The 18947-nt window shown below is 40.3% G+C and overlaps 1 protein-coding gene across 3 annotated transcripts; it reads left to right on the top strand.

Annotated features, from left to right (window-relative positions):
* Positions 1 to 1479: 1479 nt before the first annotated feature.
* On the top strand, positions 1480 to 16516 carry LOC311151084 (arylsulfatase D-like). Of its 3 annotated transcripts, none has more exons than XM_084201245.1 (12): positions 1480 to 1581; positions 1652 to 2026; positions 3882 to 3931; positions 4291 to 4440; positions 6333 to 6454; positions 7894 to 8016; positions 11074 to 11497; positions 12225 to 12361; positions 13582 to 13716; positions 14098 to 14260; positions 14552 to 14673; positions 15391 to 16516. In XM_084201245.1, the coding sequence occupies exons 3-12, from the start codon at positions 3906 to 3908 to the stop codon at positions 15759 to 15761; spliced, it is 1773 nt and encodes a 590-aa protein (XP_084057371.1). In that variant the 5' UTR covers positions 1480 to 1581; positions 1652 to 2026; positions 3882 to 3905; the 3' UTR covers positions 15762 to 16516. The 3 variants fall into 3 exon arrangements, with proteins under 3 accessions (XP_084057371.1, XP_084057372.1, XP_084057373.1); XM_084201246.1 differs by having other exon boundaries at positions 3834 to 3931; XM_084201247.1 differs by lacking the exon at positions 1652 to 2026 and having other exon boundaries at positions 1511 to 1581.
* The last annotated feature ends 2431 nt before the right edge of the window (positions 16517 to 18947 follow it).

Raw genomic sequence — 18947 nt, 5'->3', positions numbered from 1 at the left:
TGTGCGATGGCTTTTAGAAGGGTGAGTGTGGATCCGCTGTGCTCTGGAACAAACTGAAGGTAGAGTCGCTAGAGGGAGCCCCGAAATCATCATATCCTACACCAAACATCATCATATCCTACACCAAACATCATCATATCCTACACCAGTGCTCAGTAAAGAAAACAAGGGAAAAAGACAGGAGTGTGCAAGGCTTCTGCAAAATTCGACATTCATTCCACCTTCTGAAAAAATGCGGGATTTTTAAAGATTTCCCCACAGATAACTAGCAAGTGCAAATTCAGTGCATTGGGAACAGAATTAGCTTTGCCTAGACCTTTTAAAGATGTCATCTTCAAGCAACACCAGTGAGAGGGCATTCACCTTTCCCTCCTTCAAAGATCAAACACCAAAATGGGCACAAGTTGTCGCTCTGAACATCCTTAGACCGCAAGCACAGCGCTCCTTCCTTTGATTTCATAACACCATAGGTGTGCCCAGTGGCAATTCCCAGCAGCCAGGCTTCAACTAGAGCAGCAAACTGCTCTGGCTCTCTCTGTGCTTGAAGAGGGCTATGTAAAAGACAGCAAAGGCAGGTTCCTGTTGTGCAACTGCAGGCATGCCTTCAGTTTTCTGCTGTATTCTAAATTTAGTAAATCACATAGCAGTTACAGCTTGTGGTTCTCTGTTACAAACCCTACAGAATTCGCAAGAAGTCCTGGAAAAAACACAAGAAGGATATGAGAGCTGTGGAGATGGCCCCAGCTGCAAAAGAAGCTCTCTCAGTCAGCAGGGCCCTGCAGGGATTGATTGCAGCCTGGACAGAAAAAACAGAGACAGCTCAGAAGGTATTTTTTTAGAAATCATGCAGCAGTAGAGGGCATCAGACAACAAGAAATCCTGTAGAGCTTAATGTATCCTTGAACAGGTAAAGGCCCAAAGAGGGGAATGGGAACTAGGGAGGTACAGATTGGGATTCAGCAATGCAGGTGGGGATCAGAAAGCAGACACTGAGAGAGGTCTAACCAGACACATCACTCCTTCTGTGCTCGTTGGCTGCAACCACTCCAGCATGTTAAACCTGTGGTGGGAGGGAAAGGGAAAGGTGCTCTAACTTGCCTCAGAGGTGCTCCACTAGCAATCCAACCCGAGCATTGCCATCTATACCACCAACTCACCACCACATTGCCATTTATCACTCCAACTCACCACCACATCTTCCTTCTCTATAAGATACAAAATTGCAGGAAACTGTTAGTAAAGAAAGATTGCTCTTGGGTAATGCCTCGTGCTGTCCCAATACACTCAGTACAAGAGGACTCTCATAAGAAAAACCAAGAAAGTAAGCACTAGCCAGCCTGTAACCTTAATTTGACTCTTTGAGCACTGGCTAGGAAACAGGCAGTACTCAGGAGTGAAGCTGAATGACTCATTTTCTGGAAAAGAGAATTCAAGCCTCTTACCAGTGTTTCCTCCCCACCCTAGAACTATTTGTCCCAGCATGTGCAGAGACAACCACCTCACTGCAGCACACACTCAGGCGGGCCATGAAGTGAAGAAATTAGCTCAATTTCTATTTCTACAGCAAAGAAGCGCTGCTCCGTGAGTACAGCGATTTTCTCTTTTCCTTGGTGGAAGTGAGGAAATGCTTATTGGGAACTATTATTTATAGTACTTTTCACAGGAGTGTCTCAGACTTAAAGGAGATCATTCCCATCCCTTGAGAAACTGGTGGTCAGGCAGAAAGCATTTCAGCAGAGTCTGTGGCACTCCTCAGCCCGACCCTCGCGTCCCGTGTGGATGTCAGAGCTGTGCAAACAGCAGGGGGAAGTGCAGCTTGAGGCTCCATGAGAAGCCAGAGCAGGCAGCTGCTGGGAATCTCTGGCACAGCGTGCTTTTCCTGTGGTGAGCAGTGGGACGTGCAGCCAGGGCACATTTCGGGGCTGCCTTCAGAAACGCTGTAGCAGCAGTCATCGTGCTGGAAAAATTTGGAATCGTTTTAAGTCACCAGTCTATCGGCTGCCTGCTTTGAACACAACTTGACCAGGTACTGTATTCCTCCCTTACTATGTTGGGAAATACACAGCAAAATGTTAATGGCTATTTGGAATTTTTTTTGTTTCCCCTTCTGTAGATAAAAATATCTCAAGGGAGTGTTTAAAATACTTTTCCCTTTAGAACAACATCCTTCTCATACAAGGCTATGTACAAAGTGAGAGCTGCAGGCTATGTGTTTACAAGTCTGGGTTTGCTTTTATCTGTATCAAGTCTACAAAATAGGAATTTTTAAAAGAACTTTTCACAGGCTGAACAGTACTGAATTAAGTGGCATTAACTGTGTGACTTTTCACTGAGTGTTGACAAACTGATGCCACAAATGTGAACTGTTTTTAAGAAAAGTGCATATGAGTATGTCTAAAACAATGAATATTTCCTCTTCTGAGATTTTAGTATCTTGTAAGCGTTTTGTTAGAAGGGTAAAACTGATTATAAACTTTGAATCAACACAGGAAAACAATTGATAAAATGTGAAAGATATGCAAGCTATTCCCCCCAGGATTATTAAAATAGATGAAGAAAGGGACAAAAAACTAAATTACTTTTGGGGGAGGGATTAACAATGGAGAGGGAGGAAGAAGTTTTTCTATAAGCCAAACCCAGTTCAGAGAGCAGAGGGGAATGTTTGCTTGTGATTTCTCTGCCTAGGCTCCCATCACCTTTCACAGAGGAAATGGCTTGACAGGGATAATGCCAGTCAGCACAATAAATCAATAGCTGTTTTCTGTATATTGCCTGCAGAAGGCAGCTTCTGGGGAGGTTCAGCCTTGAGCTCCAGCTGTGCTTTAAATCTGTGTCTCTCTTCTGTGTGGCAACCAACTTGCACAATTAAATCTGATCATGTCCAACTCCCTTTTACTTCAACTGTTTTGGAGGCTCGTAGGATGTAAATGTTAGAGATAGCCCAGGGGTTCTCTTGCACTTTTCCTATAACTGCTTAGGATGCAGCAAAGGCACAAACTCACATGCAGAGAACTGAGTATCTCTAGGTAGCAAGGCTGTCTCAGCTCTGTAAGCAAGTGTTTGGATGCCAGTTTTCTAAGCACAGAAATTTAACTTTTCCCACTGAAGCTTGTAGTATTGATGGATAAAATGCAAGAACTATGAATATTAACTAAACTGCTTAATACATCAATTATGGAAAACAAAAATTAATATGAAACAAACAGAATTCATAAAATTGAGGTGCTTGGGACAGTTGAGCCAGGCATGGGATAAATTTCAAAGACGTCTATTTCAAAGCTTTAGAATAAAGCTCACTCAGCCCCTACTTCAAAGTCTTCAAATAGTTTATCTCACTGTCCTGACAGTGAAAGGAAAACCCCCAGAGAAATCTCTTCATTCTCAGAGTTAAGTAACAAGAGGCCATGAATTCTTCCAAGAAATAATGATTGTTGGAAAAAAATTACTAGAATTTCTACAACTAAAAATTCCTCTTACAAGCCTGAAAAGAAATTTAGCACATTATGTGAAAAAGCACAATGCTGCTACTGTCTATGGTTATAGAAATGTAAATGATATTGAGGACTGGATTTTAAAGCACAATTTTTCCTTTCTGAACAGTAAGTATTTTTTATATAGATGATTCATGTAAGAAAATTGAATTATTTCACTATTTTGAGATAAACTTCTTTACTCAAAAAGAAAAATCCCTCTAATAAGGGAAGGGCTAGCAATAAAAATAACATTAATTCCTTTACTGTTCTTCATTTGGGGTCTGATCTGAGGTGCACTGGGGTAAATAAAACAGAATGTTAACAGGCTTTGAGTAAGCTTTTAATCTATTTTTATTGCAGTTGCCACTAGGAAGATGTAACTATGACAGAGTACTCTTGGTTTTGCAGGATTTGAACACTCCAAATGCAGAAATGATTTGGCAACTAACATCTCATTGGTAAGAAAAAAATCATGAGTTACTGTTGTATCATACTTAGATCTAAAGTGAGTGAAGCTTAAGAATGACATAATAGCGTGTTATAAAAGAGTAGTTTTGTTTATCTCACAATATGATTTTTGTTTGTTTTTCTTGTAATTAACTTTTTCACAACCCCAAAGATCCCAGTTCAGGCAAAAACCATGTCAGAGGATGTTGATCCCATTGTCAGCTTCCCAGAACAGCCCTTTATAAACATCCAAAGCCATGAAGCAAAATCACTTGTATTCCATCTGCTGCATGTAAATTCCCATGTGAGACTGCTCACAGGAAACTCGGAAACAATCAGGAAAGGAGATTTTTACTCTTCTGTGTTTCAGGTCAGCCCTGGTTACACCCCTGATTTTTGGTCTGCTTCTGCAAGCACCGTTCACACAGCCTTCCACCCTCACACAGCCAAACTTTGTCCTGCTGCTGGCTGATGATCTCGGCATAGGGGATGTAGGTTGCTACGGGAATGATACTATCAGGTAAGGAAACTGACCCCAAGGCTGAGCAGAGCTGGTGTGATATTTAATGTGCACCTGAAACCCTCTGCCCAGCATTATCTCACTGCCTGGAGGGCATTCCCAGGGCCAGCTCTGCTGTGTGGTGCTGCCTTACTGTGGGAATATGACAATCATTCTTGTGTATTCCTTAATTGCCTAACACTTTAGAAACAGCTATTCCCAAAGGTAGAAACACTGTCCCCTCTACCAACACACATGCCTCATTAACTCATTTTAATTCTGTTACCATTTTTTCCCAGTCTCACCTCAAAATACAGTTCAATGACTGCAATGAGCAATGTTACCAGGAAATATTTCTCTTTTCAGCTTCAAGGACATAGAATTTGCCTTCTCTTTGAAAATTGAGCCACAGTACTGCCTGCTGGCTTGTAGCATGCATGTACAAAATGAAATTTGCTAGGATCCCTCCCCTCATCCAGCAAAGTTCTTGGAATCTCATCCTGAAAGGCTTCAGTCAGCCTGACAGAGCCTGATGATCACAGGTAGCTGACAGGGTTCTGCAAAGCCAGGCCTCCCCAGCATCACCCCCAAGGCAGGGATTTGCTTTTTACATCCAGGGCGTACTAGCAGGGTGAAAGCATCTGGGCTCTCTTAGCAACTGCTTCTTGGCAGTGCAAAGAATGGCAGGATTTGGAAACAGCAGTTTGGGACACCTAGTGCTCCTTTGAGGAGGAATGTTCATCAGCTAACTGAGATGGCAATTGTGCTGAAGGGAACTACAACTGCTTTGCCAAGTTACCCCGGACTGCACCTCTGGCAAAAGGCTGTAGAAAATAGGAAATGTTACAGATGTTTTTTCCTGGCAGTGTGTTTTTGAGGGAGGAATCCATAACAATACCAGTAGACAGCAACAAAACGTCCAGGACCTTTCAAAATCCTACTGAAGGTTTTGCTTTCTTGCGAACACCATTCAGCTGACAATTGCAAAAACAAAATTGTAAAACTGAAGCTCAATCTAATCTAAAATAGAAGTAGGCACACTTTGAATGGGAAGAGGGGGATATTGTATTCTGAAATGTGAGATATTGCCTTGTCTGTAACTAGTGTGCTAGGCAAGCTTGTTTTTGTTGGTTGGAGTGGTTTGCAAAATACCCTCTTCTCACCTACTTACTGATGTGAGGCTAAATTCATGTTGCCTTAGAGATTGCCGCTACAGTGTGAAAACATGCAGGATTTATTTCCCTTTTCCTCCTTTTCCCTTCACTACAAATGTCATGAGAAGCACCTTGTTAGCTTCCTTATCGGTACTGTAAGTCATGTAGCATCTTGTCTAGTCAAGCACGGTCACTCTGTGAAAACTAAATTACCATTACACTGATACACTGAGGCTGATACACAGCTCTTTGAGAATCTAGGGCAGGAAAGGCAGCTCTGGGGAAATGAAAGCTCTTTGCTGGGAGGGTGGTGAGGCACTAGAACATGTTGTCCAGAGAAGCTGTGGATACCCCATCCTCGGAAGTGTTCCAAGCCAGGTTGGATGGGGCTCTGAGCAACCTCATCTAGTGGAAAGTGCTCCTGCTCATGGCAGGGGGGTTGGAATTTTGTGATTTTTAAGGTCCCTTCCAGCCCGAACCATTCTCCAATGCTATGGTTTCTGCAAGATTCTTCATAGGGCAAGGGAAAAAAAAAAAAAAAGGTTTTTTTCTCAAAATTAATCCAGATACTGATTTTTAACGAAGAAAGAAAAAGAGAAATATTTCCCCATCACTTGAGAAAATTCAAATAAATTACAAAAATATTTCCTGGCTATCTTCAAATAGAACAACCTCCTGAAAATAAAGCTAAGTATATAATTTCTTATTGCCCTGAAAGACTCTCTGGATGATACCTGGTGGCGTTGGTTGCTTTTTTAGGACCCCGAACATTGATGGCCTGGCAAAGGAAGGAGTGAAGCTGACCCAGCACATCGCTGCAGCCCCGCTCTGCACGCCCAGCAGAGCAGCTTTCCTCACTGGCAGATATCCCCTGCGATCAGGTTTGTCTTGCAAAGCCTCACACCCTTGAAACATTGCTCTCTGGCTGGAGAGAACAGTGTCAGGCAGTGGGCACAGGAGAAATGAGGGTGTGCACACAGGGGTTTTGCTCCATCCTCACTGAGACACACGAGGTGTCAGACAGGCTTGGAGGATTCTCTGTTTGTAGGGTATCTGTGAACTCATCTAGGGGGAAGCAGAGCAGAGAAGAACCAGCTCTGCAGAGCATCTTGGTCTCCCCCAAAGCACAATTTTGGCTACCTTTTGGTGCTCTGTGGTACAGATTGCAGCCAGAATGGAGTTAGAGCAAACTGTTACATTCAAAAAAGTCATTATGCAAAAGAGGAAGAATAGCAACAACGCACTCACAAAGCACTAGTTAAATTATTTTCTGTCAGAGGTGACTCCTCATCAGATGTCAGAAGCAGCCCAGCCCTGCAGGGAGAAGAGTAGACCTGTGCAGATGTGTGTCCATTCCCTCCAGTCAAGGTGCAGAACGAGTCATTCATGGGAAAGCTTCTTTACCTACCTGTCAAAATTAATCTGTCCTAGGAGATAACAGTTTGACAGCAATATTATTTTTCCCAATTGTGTTTTTGAAGAAAAAACACTATCCTGTCAAACTGCATCCCTGAGATGAAGAGGTATGATAAACAAATAGCTCTACATGTTCCTAACAGCAACCCTCAAATGCTTGCTCTATTGCAAATTATCTTTGGAGCTTTCATTCCTGAGGCATTTTGAAGCTGATATGTCATCCTACTTTTATCAGGAGAGCTCCCACTGAGAGACTGGTAGCTTGAAAACACTAGTAGTTTGAAAGGGCTTGTACAGACCTTTTCCCACTGAAACAGCAGGGCCAGAGATGTTCAGTGCTACAATGACAGATTGAACTTTGCATGGCCGTGTATGATGGGGTTACACCAGGATAAAATACTAAAAGGTGGGGTGTAAACCTGCAGGTGAAGAGAAGACAGCTACCCTGTGGGGCTCAGAGATCAGATACCAGCCATGCCACTGTGCAAGGAAATCCTGAGCTTCCTGGCAGCCCTCAATGAGCTGGAGTCTGAGACTGACAGGGGGCTGAAGTCTCCTTGTGCTCCTCCCTGCCCTCACACACGCTTAGGAAGGGCATTTCATACAGCCTAGATGACACTGTGACATATAAAACCTCCTATACAGCCATGTAATTCAAAATGAAATTAAATTTTAAAAAAAAAAGGGTCAATATGAGGTACAAAGATGAAAGAGTAGGCACTATGGGTGGGTCTTAGCTCTTTCTTAATGTTGTCCAGGGCGTTAGGTTCATTTTCCAAACAAACAGCATTACGACAAATGTTTGACACTACCATTTCAATGAAATCAGGAAACAAACAAATGTGTTAGATAAAAGTACTCAACCCTTTATACTGACTCAGGCTGGTGTTTATTGCATTTTCAGGGATGGATGCTGTAAACGATTACCGTGTTATATTCTGGAATGCTGGCTCAGGAGGGCTTCCTCCAAACGAAACCACTTTTGCCAAAATACTGCAGCAGCAAGGCTACAGCACAGGACTGATAGGTATGGGAGCACTCCTCTCCTAAAGATGCTCTTGCATGTGTTTCACCTGCACATCTCACTCAAACCTTTTGTTTTAGTTAGAAACTGCTCATACTTCAGTTGTAGGATTTTTATTTTCTGATTAAGAATAATATGTAAATAGAAACTCTGACCAAAAAATACCTCTCTTAAAAGAACAAGCATATGATGAAGAGGGCAATTTTACCATTGAGCCACTTTCAAGCACAGCTGTGGTTGTTAAAAAACACAACAGAAAATTTTATTAATTCATGAATATTATTATGCCAGGTATAAACTACTTATTCCAATACTATTTCATTTTTAAAAAGTAAAAGTATGAGTGTCATTTAAATATGCATGATGATGTTTTATACAGTTCAGAGCAGATTCACACAAAAGGGAACAACTGCTACTTAAAACAATAGAGACAGTTAATAGTGTCACAAGATTGGGCCTTTCAGAAACAAAAACAGAGCAATTATTTTTTTTCTTCAGTCACAGCATGCCACTGTAGCTTACCAAGATTTCAGTACAACCCAAAAACACTGCCTCCTTCAGCATCAATGTGAATTTCATTTTACTTTCTATTTTATAGTGCTTTTTTTTTTAGTACAGTTGGAACTTTTGGTCATGATCTTGTTCCAAATAATTATTTATCTGAGATGTGTCACATAGTTCCACAGACTGACAAAGCACAAACATTCCTGGCTGATTTTTCAGCTATTTGCCCTACCTCAACGGAGCATGTAAAATGTCAAAATCCAAAATCTATATCTGGCACATAAAAGTATTAGCTGCATAAACCAACTGAATTGATTAATAAAACTTCCTGCAGAAATAGATTTGTATTCATTCAACAGAATAAATCTAAACCACACTGGACAAAACTAAAAGAAGCCTTCAGAGCAATTCAAACTCTACATTACTGAAGTTCCATTTCCCGTCAGTTTTGTAGCAATATTACTTTAGTTGTTTAAATCAGCTTGTAAAACAGACTGTGCATGCTTCATCTTGGTTTCAGCATGTTATCACTAGCAAAACAGCCAGATTTGTTTCCACTCTCCCCAGGGAACTGCCCTGCAGCAGAGTCATGCTGCTTGCCTCTCAGAAGCCAAAACGGGGAGGCATTTTCCCTGTGGGCATCTCAGCTGAAATCACACCTCAGGTGCCAAAAGCATCGCTTAGATTAACCAGATTGACAGAAGCTGATTAATTGCACCATGGGGGATGATGGGAAGCACCAGTGATAGGTGACACACAGAATACCACAAGAATTTTGCATTCAAGTCATGAAGCAAAAAATCTTAACACAACATCTACTCATGTCACCACAGCTGAATAGGCACTAAGTAGTCTCACCTGAATTGTTTGTGATTGTTTTGCCCTGAGCACAACCAGTTTAATTGCAAAGTTAAATCCTATTAATAACCTGCAGCCTGAGGTGATAATGAGACTTTTTGTTGGGAAATGCTTTGAAGGTTCTTTGCAGTCAGAAAACCAATGCTGTATAAGTAATGCCCTCAGAGATTAATTTATCTTAATTATACACATAGTTTAGCTTCTGGAGATTTGATTCTTTTCTAGCATGTCAGAAACCTTTATTGACCTCAGCTGGAGATTTAGATGTTGGAGTGCATCTGAATTCCAAGAATACTTTAGCTGCACCTGTATTTATGATCAGTGCATTTATGTATTGATTACAAACCTGTTTCATTCTACAGCTGGCTCTAAATATGTCAGGAGGTAAACTGAGTAGAGATTTTAGCTGAAAGCAATTCATCCACCTACTCTAGAACTTCCATTCTTCCTTTATATTTACAGCTGAGAAACAGCAATTATTTCTCCTCTGGGGCAGTTTTTCTGCTCTATTGTAATGCACTGCAATTCTATTGAAACCCACTCAGGGTTGGCTGCTATTACATGTACTGATAACATACTGACAATTTCTTGAAGATAACATCATCCTAGATGTGCACAGTTCCTCTCTCTACAATAAGAATTAATTTCAAATTAGTTTTCGAGTAAAGTTCTTAACGTCCATTATGCTCTGGCATCCAAGATCTGCAAAAAATGCCATTAAGCCTCTGATGAGCAGTAGATTTTATTCACTCAATTCAGACATTCTCAAACCTCAGCGTTTGAATCAAACAAGCCAACTTACTATGTCACCACATAAGTGCCTAACCAGGCAGTTTGAATAAGCTGGAGGGGAGGCAAAAGCAAGGTTTGGATGTGCCATTCATGAAAGTAGTTGGTATGTTCATAATGAAGAACAAATTGTGTTCTCAAAGGTCAAGAGATGTTCCTTCTGATAAATGAAGTAGGCTTTCACTTTTTAAAATTTGATTAAATCCAAATAAATGGCAAAAATATTTATTAAAAAAAATCTTTTATTCTCAGTCAGTATGTGGAGATATAATGATCATCAAAGTTACTTACAAATTTACAGTTTCATGAGAAATCCTGATCTCCTGAGCTCAAGTTTTTCTGGATCCAGTGGTTTGTCTGGCAAACAGTTAGATGAGCTGCTGGTTTAACTACTCTATCCGTATCTCCCCTTATCAATCTGGCACTGACACAGAGTCTTGACATAGCCCTGACACCAAGCACTTCAAAACCTCCCAGGAACAAGTCTGCATAGCACTTTGAAGGTAAAGGGACAAAAAAAGAAGGTTATTTTCCCCCATGCTTAACAAAGGACAGCTTCTTTGTGTTTGACACTTGATAGGTCTCCAGAAAGGCCATACATTTTTGCTCAGTTTTAAATTTTTCTCAATTTCTAGTTGTCTTTATATGTTTGGTTTTTTTGAATGCTAGATCGAAGCTACAGGAAATGCATATATATACAGATCACCAATAAATGTGTTGAAAATTTATAAATTGTTGACTTTAGTCAATCCCATTATGTAACTACATACTTGGTATATTTCTGTGTAGGATGAAGCAGTTGTCACAAGGAGAAAACAACCAACGACTTTTTTAGAAATGTTTTGTGTAAGGAAAAGTCCATTCCTTTAAAATATTATCCCTTTATATTTTAATAACCTCTATTTTCAGGGAAGTGGCATCAAGGTGTTAACTGTGAATCCCGCAATGACCACTGCCATCACCCTTTAAAACATGGATTTGACTACTTCTATGGGATGCCTTTTACCCTAATAAGTGACTGTCAGCCAACAGAAACACCAGAGATGGACAGAGCCTTCAGAAGGAAGCTCTGGCTCTCCACTCAAATGATTGGCCTCATTACACTCACTGCTGTCCTTGGGAGGCTGACTGGGCTGATTTCAGTCGGCTGGAGAACACTGACCTGCCTTGCTGGGTTCAGTCTCCTGTTCTTCATATCCTGGTTCTCAAGCTATGGATTTGTACGGTACTGGAACTGCATTATGATGAGGAACCATGGGATCACTGAGCAGCCAATGGTGACAGACAGAACTACATCCCTTATCTTGAGGGAGTCCATTTCATTTATTGAAAGGTGAAGTGGACTTGCTTTGACCACAAATTTTCTGGTTCTTGCACATTTTGCAACTTGTAAACAGCACTTTCCTCTTCCATGTCTTCATAAGTTCTTATAATTTTTACAGCATCATGTAGGATGATAAGTACTGGTTTTTTTATTATTTTTAAATAATATCAATAGGTATATCATGTATTTAAAAAGAAAAAAAAAGCTTTAGCTGCTGCTTAAGGATGCCCCTTATTCCTAGTTTCAGTAAGTCTGATAATACTTCCCAACTTCCATGGGTTATATTGAATATTTCTAGGCTATATTTAAGAAATATGTATACCTATCAATGAGAGCAGCATTAAGGAATAGCAGATGATGTCAGAAATGTGTGTGTGGACCAGGGAAGGAGAAGCAGGGCTGTGATGTAGCCTTATCATATGGACTGATGAGTGGGCAACAGCTGGCAGGGGATGAACCTGCTGCCCTCAGTAGCACAGTGGTGCTTTGCAATAGCAGAAAGTGGATCTTCAATCTGGAAGTTTTCTATCTGTGATTCAGGGTAGAAAAAGGATATTTTATATAGACCCAAAATTATTCTAAGGGATCCTAATCACTAGGTTATAGTATCTTACAAAGTAAGGTGTTTCTGAAGGGACTGTTGAAATATCTATACAAAAATACCATTTTTCACTGCAACTGATCTGCATTGAGAGCCTTCCTCCTTAATAACACAGTGTTGACTTTTGTTTTGTAGAAATAAGCACAAGCCATTCCTCCTCTTTCTTTCCTTTTTGCATTCCCACACCCCTCTCCTCACCACAGAGAAGTTTCTTGGGAGGAGCAGACACGGTTTATATGGAGACAATGTAGAGGAGATGGACTGGATGGTGGGTAAGTCAACAAAGCATATAACAAAGTCTCCAGCAATCAAATACCTAGGTCTAAATAAACAGATTTTTATTAAAAGAACAAGGAAGATGATTAAAAGCGTGTACAAAAAAACATAAGCATCCAATGAACATCTGTCAATCTAGTGTGAGCACTGATGATTTATAGTGTTGGTTTTTTACTTCTTCAGTCTTGGGCCAACTATTTACTGGTTTTTTTTTTGATCAAGTGTTTGCCACTTTCAACCATGTTCCCTTAGCTCCTGCCAAGAAGCTCTCCTGTTCTTCTTACAAAATATGTGATAATTATTTTGTTTTCTATGATTAGTAAGGACCAGGTCATTTCAGCCTCTTATGGTCTTATTTCTAAGCGGAACATGTCAGTAGGTGATAAAATCAATCAGCAAATTAATTTAAGATGAAAAAAGTTATTTATTTGTGACAGCTGCACTAAGCAGAATACTGGATATTTTTCGGCCATGATCATAAATCCAGAAATGTTCATCAGTGTTCTCCAGTATGCCCCCCACAATAAGATTCATGCTATTTTTCAGGCTGTTTTTCTGGAGGGGAAGGAGAATTATTCATCATTCAGTCATGATGGACAAAAAGTACCCACATTTGCAAAAGATAGAAAAGTCAGGTACACATACAGGAAGAATTTGGTTTCAAACCTGTCAAACATTTACACGCTGCAAATATAATTAAGGATGTCAAAAACAGCTCAAAAATTACTTTTAGATTTAAAGGCACTTCAATATTAATGCATATTATATCCATGCAGTAATGTAATGCAAATCCTAACTGTGGTCTGGACAATATAAAATAAGGGTAACTTTCTGTTTTTACATATTTTTCATGGTGGCCACCACAGATGCAGACAGTAACTTTTACATCATAATTTCTTTCCACATTTTTACAGTAAATGGTATTTTTTTTTGCCCTTGACAATACAGGCTTTTTGTCTGTGACTGTGGTTCTTGCACTCCCTGTTAAAATACCAATAATCAAGTGGTTACAACACATCACAAATTTTCTGTGCTTTTAGAGAGAATGAAAACATAACAAATCATAACAAATATCAATCTTAAAAATATTAAACAATGAGCAACCTTACGTAGGTAAGAAATTACACTGGTAAGTGTTTACAAGTCAGAGGTTTAAATTTATGTAGTATGAGGGATAATTTTGCTTTTAAATATCCACATATTCTTGCTTTTACAGGCCAGGTTCTAGATGCTATTGACAAGGAAGGCTTGAAAGAAACTACACTCGTTTACTTTGCCTCTGATCATGGTGGATGGCTGGAAAGACAAGAAGGTGAAAGGCAGTTGGGTGGCTGGAATGGAATATACAAAGGTAAGGGCTGTTAGGGACACTGAAAACCCAGCAACACCTAGCAAAGAACTTAGGACACCCCTAAGGCTTAAGATTATACTCTCAAGGAGTAACACTGGTTTATTACCAAGAAGCAAATATGTCTCATTCTAATTAGGCATGTAACAATGTAGTAAATTCTAACCTGGACAGGTGTCCTCTGTAAGCATGAGTTCTCCAATTGTGGGGTTCTAGTCTACTGAACACATTTTCACTACTGCTCAGTCGGAGCTTAGCAGCAAAAACAAGAGATTAAAGAAGGCTCATCAAGGTAACATGATAATACAATCAGAATTGTGCAAAAATTCTCTTCATTTTAAATCAAACTTTTTTTTTAAATGTTTTATTTTTATTTAATGAAAGGTGGAAAAGCTATGGGAGGCTGGGAAGGAGGAATCCGTGTCCCAGGAATATTTAGATGGCCAGGAGTGTTACCTGCAGGCACAGTTATCGATGAACCTACAAGCCTTATGGATATTTATCCTACAGTAGTTCATTTGGCTGGAGGGGAAGTGCCTCAGGACAGGTACAAACAAAAGCATCTTTATTCCTCCTTCTTTCCCAAAACAATGGAAAATCTAGCTTGGAAACACATTCTAAGAGCTTGATGTTTTCTTTTGCAGTCCTGTTGCTTTTTTAGACACATCAGTGTCTATGAGTTCAGTCACCACTTCTCTACCCCAGAGATTCAGCCCCTACCTGCTATCTTCTGCAATCCCCTTTCCTGTCCAGAGCTGCCAATTCCAGCGAGAGGTGTGCAGAGGAAGCAGAGTCCTGTGCAGCTCCCCTCAGCCCTGTGGTGTGTTTCTCGTGCCAGGGTGATGGACGGCCGGGACCTGCTGCCTCTGCTGCGCGGAGCGGCGGCGCACTCGGAGCACGAGTTCCTGTTCCATTACTGCGGCACGCACCTACACGCCGTGCGCTGGCACCAGAAGGACAGTGAGTGCACAGCTTTGTCACAGACATAGTTCGTCAAAAATCCTTTTGCTAGGATCTTTTTCTCCTGAGAAGCTGAGAGGCCTCAGAAACGAAATGTAAACAATAACTATCTGCTGCTGTGGAATGCAGCAGGTGGATCTGTGATTGGTCTCATGTGGTTGTTTCTAATTAATGGCCAATCTCAGTGCAGCTGTCTCAGACTCTGCTCAGTCACAGGATTTTATTATCATTCCATTCCTTTCCTTGCTAGCCTTCTGATGAAATATTTTCTTCTATTCTTTTAATATCATTCTATTAATTTAATATCATCTATTCTTTTAATATATCATTTTCTTTTACTATAATATATATCATAAAATTATAAATCAGCTTTCTGAAACATGGAGTCAAGATTCTCATCTCTTCCCTCGACCTGGAACCCCTGCCAACACCACCACACGGCTCCTCCCAAAGAATTATGTTTACTCTACAGGAGGGCACATTGTTCTAACACATTATTGTTCTGGGATTCCGTCTTCCCAAGTACTTTGGGTGTAACGTGGCAAAGAACTTATTGGCATTGCCTGTGTTGTACAGCACCAGGAGAAATTAATGCATTAGCTAATAAGTGTAGAGCTGAAGTGCATCCAGGGATGAACTCTAGAAAAATGTTCACTCTCCCTTGTGATAACTGGCATTGCTATAACCAGCCTTCTGTGACTCTTTCTTTCCTGCCAGCTGGAGCTGTTTGGAAGGCGCATTACATGACTCCCATTTTCAGTCCTCCTGGAGCTGGGGCTTGTTATGACAGAGGATTTTGCCAATGCTTTGGGGAAGGAGTGAGCCATCACGAGCCTCCATTGCTGTTTGAGCTCTCACGAGACCCTTCTGAAGCCAAACCTCTCTCGGCTGACACGGAGCCCCTCTTTGACACTGTCATAAGGAGGATTGGCAGAGCCATAGAGGAGCATCGCAGGACCCTGACCCCAGTGCCAGAGCAGCTCTCTGTGTCCAACGTGGTGTGGAAGCCGTGGCTGCAGCCCTGCTGTGGGACGTTCCCATTCTGTTGGTGTGATAAGGAAGGTGACAATAAACTTGCTGACCTATGAAGGAGAGAACCATATCCTTTCTCAAAAATGTATTTACATTAAGAGTGTTTCCTTTGGGAGTGCTGACCCACGGGTCATTTGTTTTATGAAGGCTAAATTAAGCCTTTATAAAATAATTGTTCAAGTGAATGGCATAGTATTTAGTAGAGGTAGCTTTAAGCTGGACACTCTCAGAGAGGGATCAAGACAGATGATCTGAAGACCATGTTTTAACTAGCATCTGCTGACAAGTGAATGAATAGTTCAAATGCACTGAAGCAGGCCAAGATTAGAGCTGTACAAGTAATGATTCTGGATGTATATTCAGAAGCTTTCCTTTGGGTTTTTGCACTAAATTTATAAGTGATTCCTGGACTGAGGTCTCCCTTAATTTTGTTATCCTTATCTCCCTTTTGTTATCCTGGCAGTGCGTTTTGTTATCCGTATCTCTCCTTTTGTTATCCTGGCAATGCATAAGGTGACCCCATAATAAATTTTTGCAGACTACTGCTTCCAAAATCATTAGAAAATAGTCTTGCCTGCAGTTCCTCAAAAAAAAAAAAATCTTTCTTAGGAGAGGCTTTTTCTTCCCTTGTAGTTAGTGACTCCAGCAGCAGTGATGATGACAGCTGATTGTCCTGGGCAAGGTGTAGAGCTTGGAAGTGTGACGACCTGGGCAGTGGCTGTCTGAGTTCTCTGAGAAGGGTGGGACTCTGGTTGGAGTCAGCCTCTTTTCATGGAAAGGAAATAAAGGAAAGGATTGTCCTTTTCCAAAGGTGCTTTTGCCTCCAGCTCCCTAAACAGCACTGGCAAGGGCCTTTTGACATTGATGGCCACAGCAGTGCCACACTGATAACCACCAGTTCAGTGATTTGGGCACAGGACTGCACAAGTTGCCCTGCTGCCCAGATCTCAGTCATAAGTGTTTCCTGCTGACAAGTAGTATGTTGAGAAAGATGGCAAACAGTAACTATGAAAACAAGCAATAATTTGCTATGGAAAAAAAGAAATGGAGAATTAAGGTATTTTTTTGCTTCACAACTTACATTTTCCCTCCAAAGAGCTAGAATTACTTAGGTCTCTCTCTTTGCTTTTGTGCTTTCTTTTGCTGAAGTTCTTTCCTTCTTTGTGCTAAAATAGCTATTCCTAATTCAGTGGCCTTGCAGGTAATGCTTTTCTTTGTAGGGCTGTAAATACATCTGTTCACATAGACATGTTTACACTGGTATATCAGAATAGTTACACATCTGAGAACATAATTTGCCCATTTGTTTTACCTCACTGTTTTTAATTATTCTTTAACTTCTATGCTAGGACCAATTTATCTTATTCATCTTACTTGGTAAACATTTGGTTTATTTTGGTTTTATTTCCTCTCTTGTTTCCCACAATTCAGTCACCTGGAAATCTACAGGTAAACAAAGCCCTGCAACTTAAAAGAAAAATTTTATTTTATGCTGTGACCTCATGCATTTCACATGTTATAATTCAACCAGACGCTCCATCAGTGCTATTGATGAGTAAGGTGCTTAGTCTTACTGTGAAAAATTTAAGACATTCACCAAATCCATTTCACTAAATCCATCACTAAATCATTTTCACATGTTCTGATTGCTGCTACTTCCTCTATTGTTAGAAATGTTTGGGGTTTTTCCTCATTTGTGTGTATTCTGTTTAACTGGTTCTTTCTTGGAGAGATTTAAAAGTCTTTTCATATTCAAAATGAAGTGTTTTCTTTAGCTGAAATTACTGTAATCAGACTGGAATTTTTTAATTTTCTCAGTCATTTCCCAAGATATCATTTCCATTCTCAAACCAGTTCAGTTTGTGGGATTTTATGTCCTCTCAGTTCTTCAACACCTTTAGGAATGTACAGGTGTAATATCTGTGAATACGAGCAAACCATTTTTTCTTGTGCTGAAATAATTCATAGCACTGTAGGATATGCATACCCATTGGGATCAGGGGACATTGGAAAACATCTGAGCTAGGATTTGTCCTGGATGCTGGTGCCAGCACATGAAAGCACAGTGACCATCCCCTGCTGATCTCCAGAGTGCCATGGGATCAACAACCATTGGGGTAGAAAGGATCCTACACTTGGAGTGATGTCAGGCAATAATAAAGGCTGCCTTGACAATAACATACTTGGAAACACTCTAACTAGCAAATACTAATTAGCTTGCCTATGTACATGCTCACATTTCTTTTTCTGTTTCCTACTCATGGGCTACTATTTCAGTGCAAATAATTTGGTAATACTGACTTTTTCTGCTTAGTCACAGCACAGTTTGCATCTCATTGATTTATGCTGGTCATAGCCTAAGATGACGTTGACAATGTTCAACAGGATTTCAAGAGCATCTTACAAAACTCCTAAGATCTAAATTTGGATGCTGAAAATGTTTTCAAACACAGTGGAAAGCAAGATTTGAGCATGAAAATCACGCTGTTAAAAACATAATGATCTCATTTCATTTGAAAATTGGACATAAAATATTTGTCTGTTTTACTAAAAGGAGATCTGTGAAGAACAAGGGAAAAAAAAAGAAATCATTCTATAAGCAGTATTGTAGTATTTGATCTTTTATGGTTTGCTTGTTTGTTTGTTTTTACATAAGAGCAATAATTTTAAGTTGGTTTTGAACTCTCCTGGACACACATTGGTCAAGTGCTTCAGCTTGACTTCAGGACTTAATCATCAAAAAGATCACAGTTTTCAGCATTTCAAGCTAAGCCTCTGTGGACACCATGATAGAATATTCTGATAATTTGTCAGGCTTAATTAATAGTTTTGTCCCTGGACATGCAAGCTGGTATCAGTGATGTCTACACTTGAACACCATCTCAAACAAGACTGTCTGTGCTGTCAAATAGCATTGCAGGGGCAAACTAAAATATCAGTAATCAATGGCAGTACCTGGAAATGTCAAAATCAGGATTATAAATTTAAAAACTCACCCAGCATCTGTCAGCACCATGAAACTGAAGGGACACAACATTGCCTCATAATTTCCACTGTGTGTCATAACATCACATGTGTTTTACAAATAAGCATGTTTATCCTATCTAAAAGAAGCCATTTAAGTTATTACTGTAAATTACTGGTAATATATAAAGAACAAGCTCTTACTTGTCCTGCTTTTCAGGATTTCACTTCAATTTGCATTGTTTTTTCACTGGGGCTTCACTGTTTTCTTCTTGCAC

The sequence above is a fragment of the Fringilla coelebs genome (genome assembly GCF_963513975.1).
Source record: "Fringilla coelebs genome assembly, chromosome: 2".
NCBI lineage: Eukaryota > Metazoa > Chordata > Aves > Passeriformes > Fringillidae > Fringilla > Fringilla coelebs.
The sequence above is the reverse complement of the archived record's forward strand: the minus strand, read 5'-3'. Positions and strand labels throughout refer to the sequence as shown.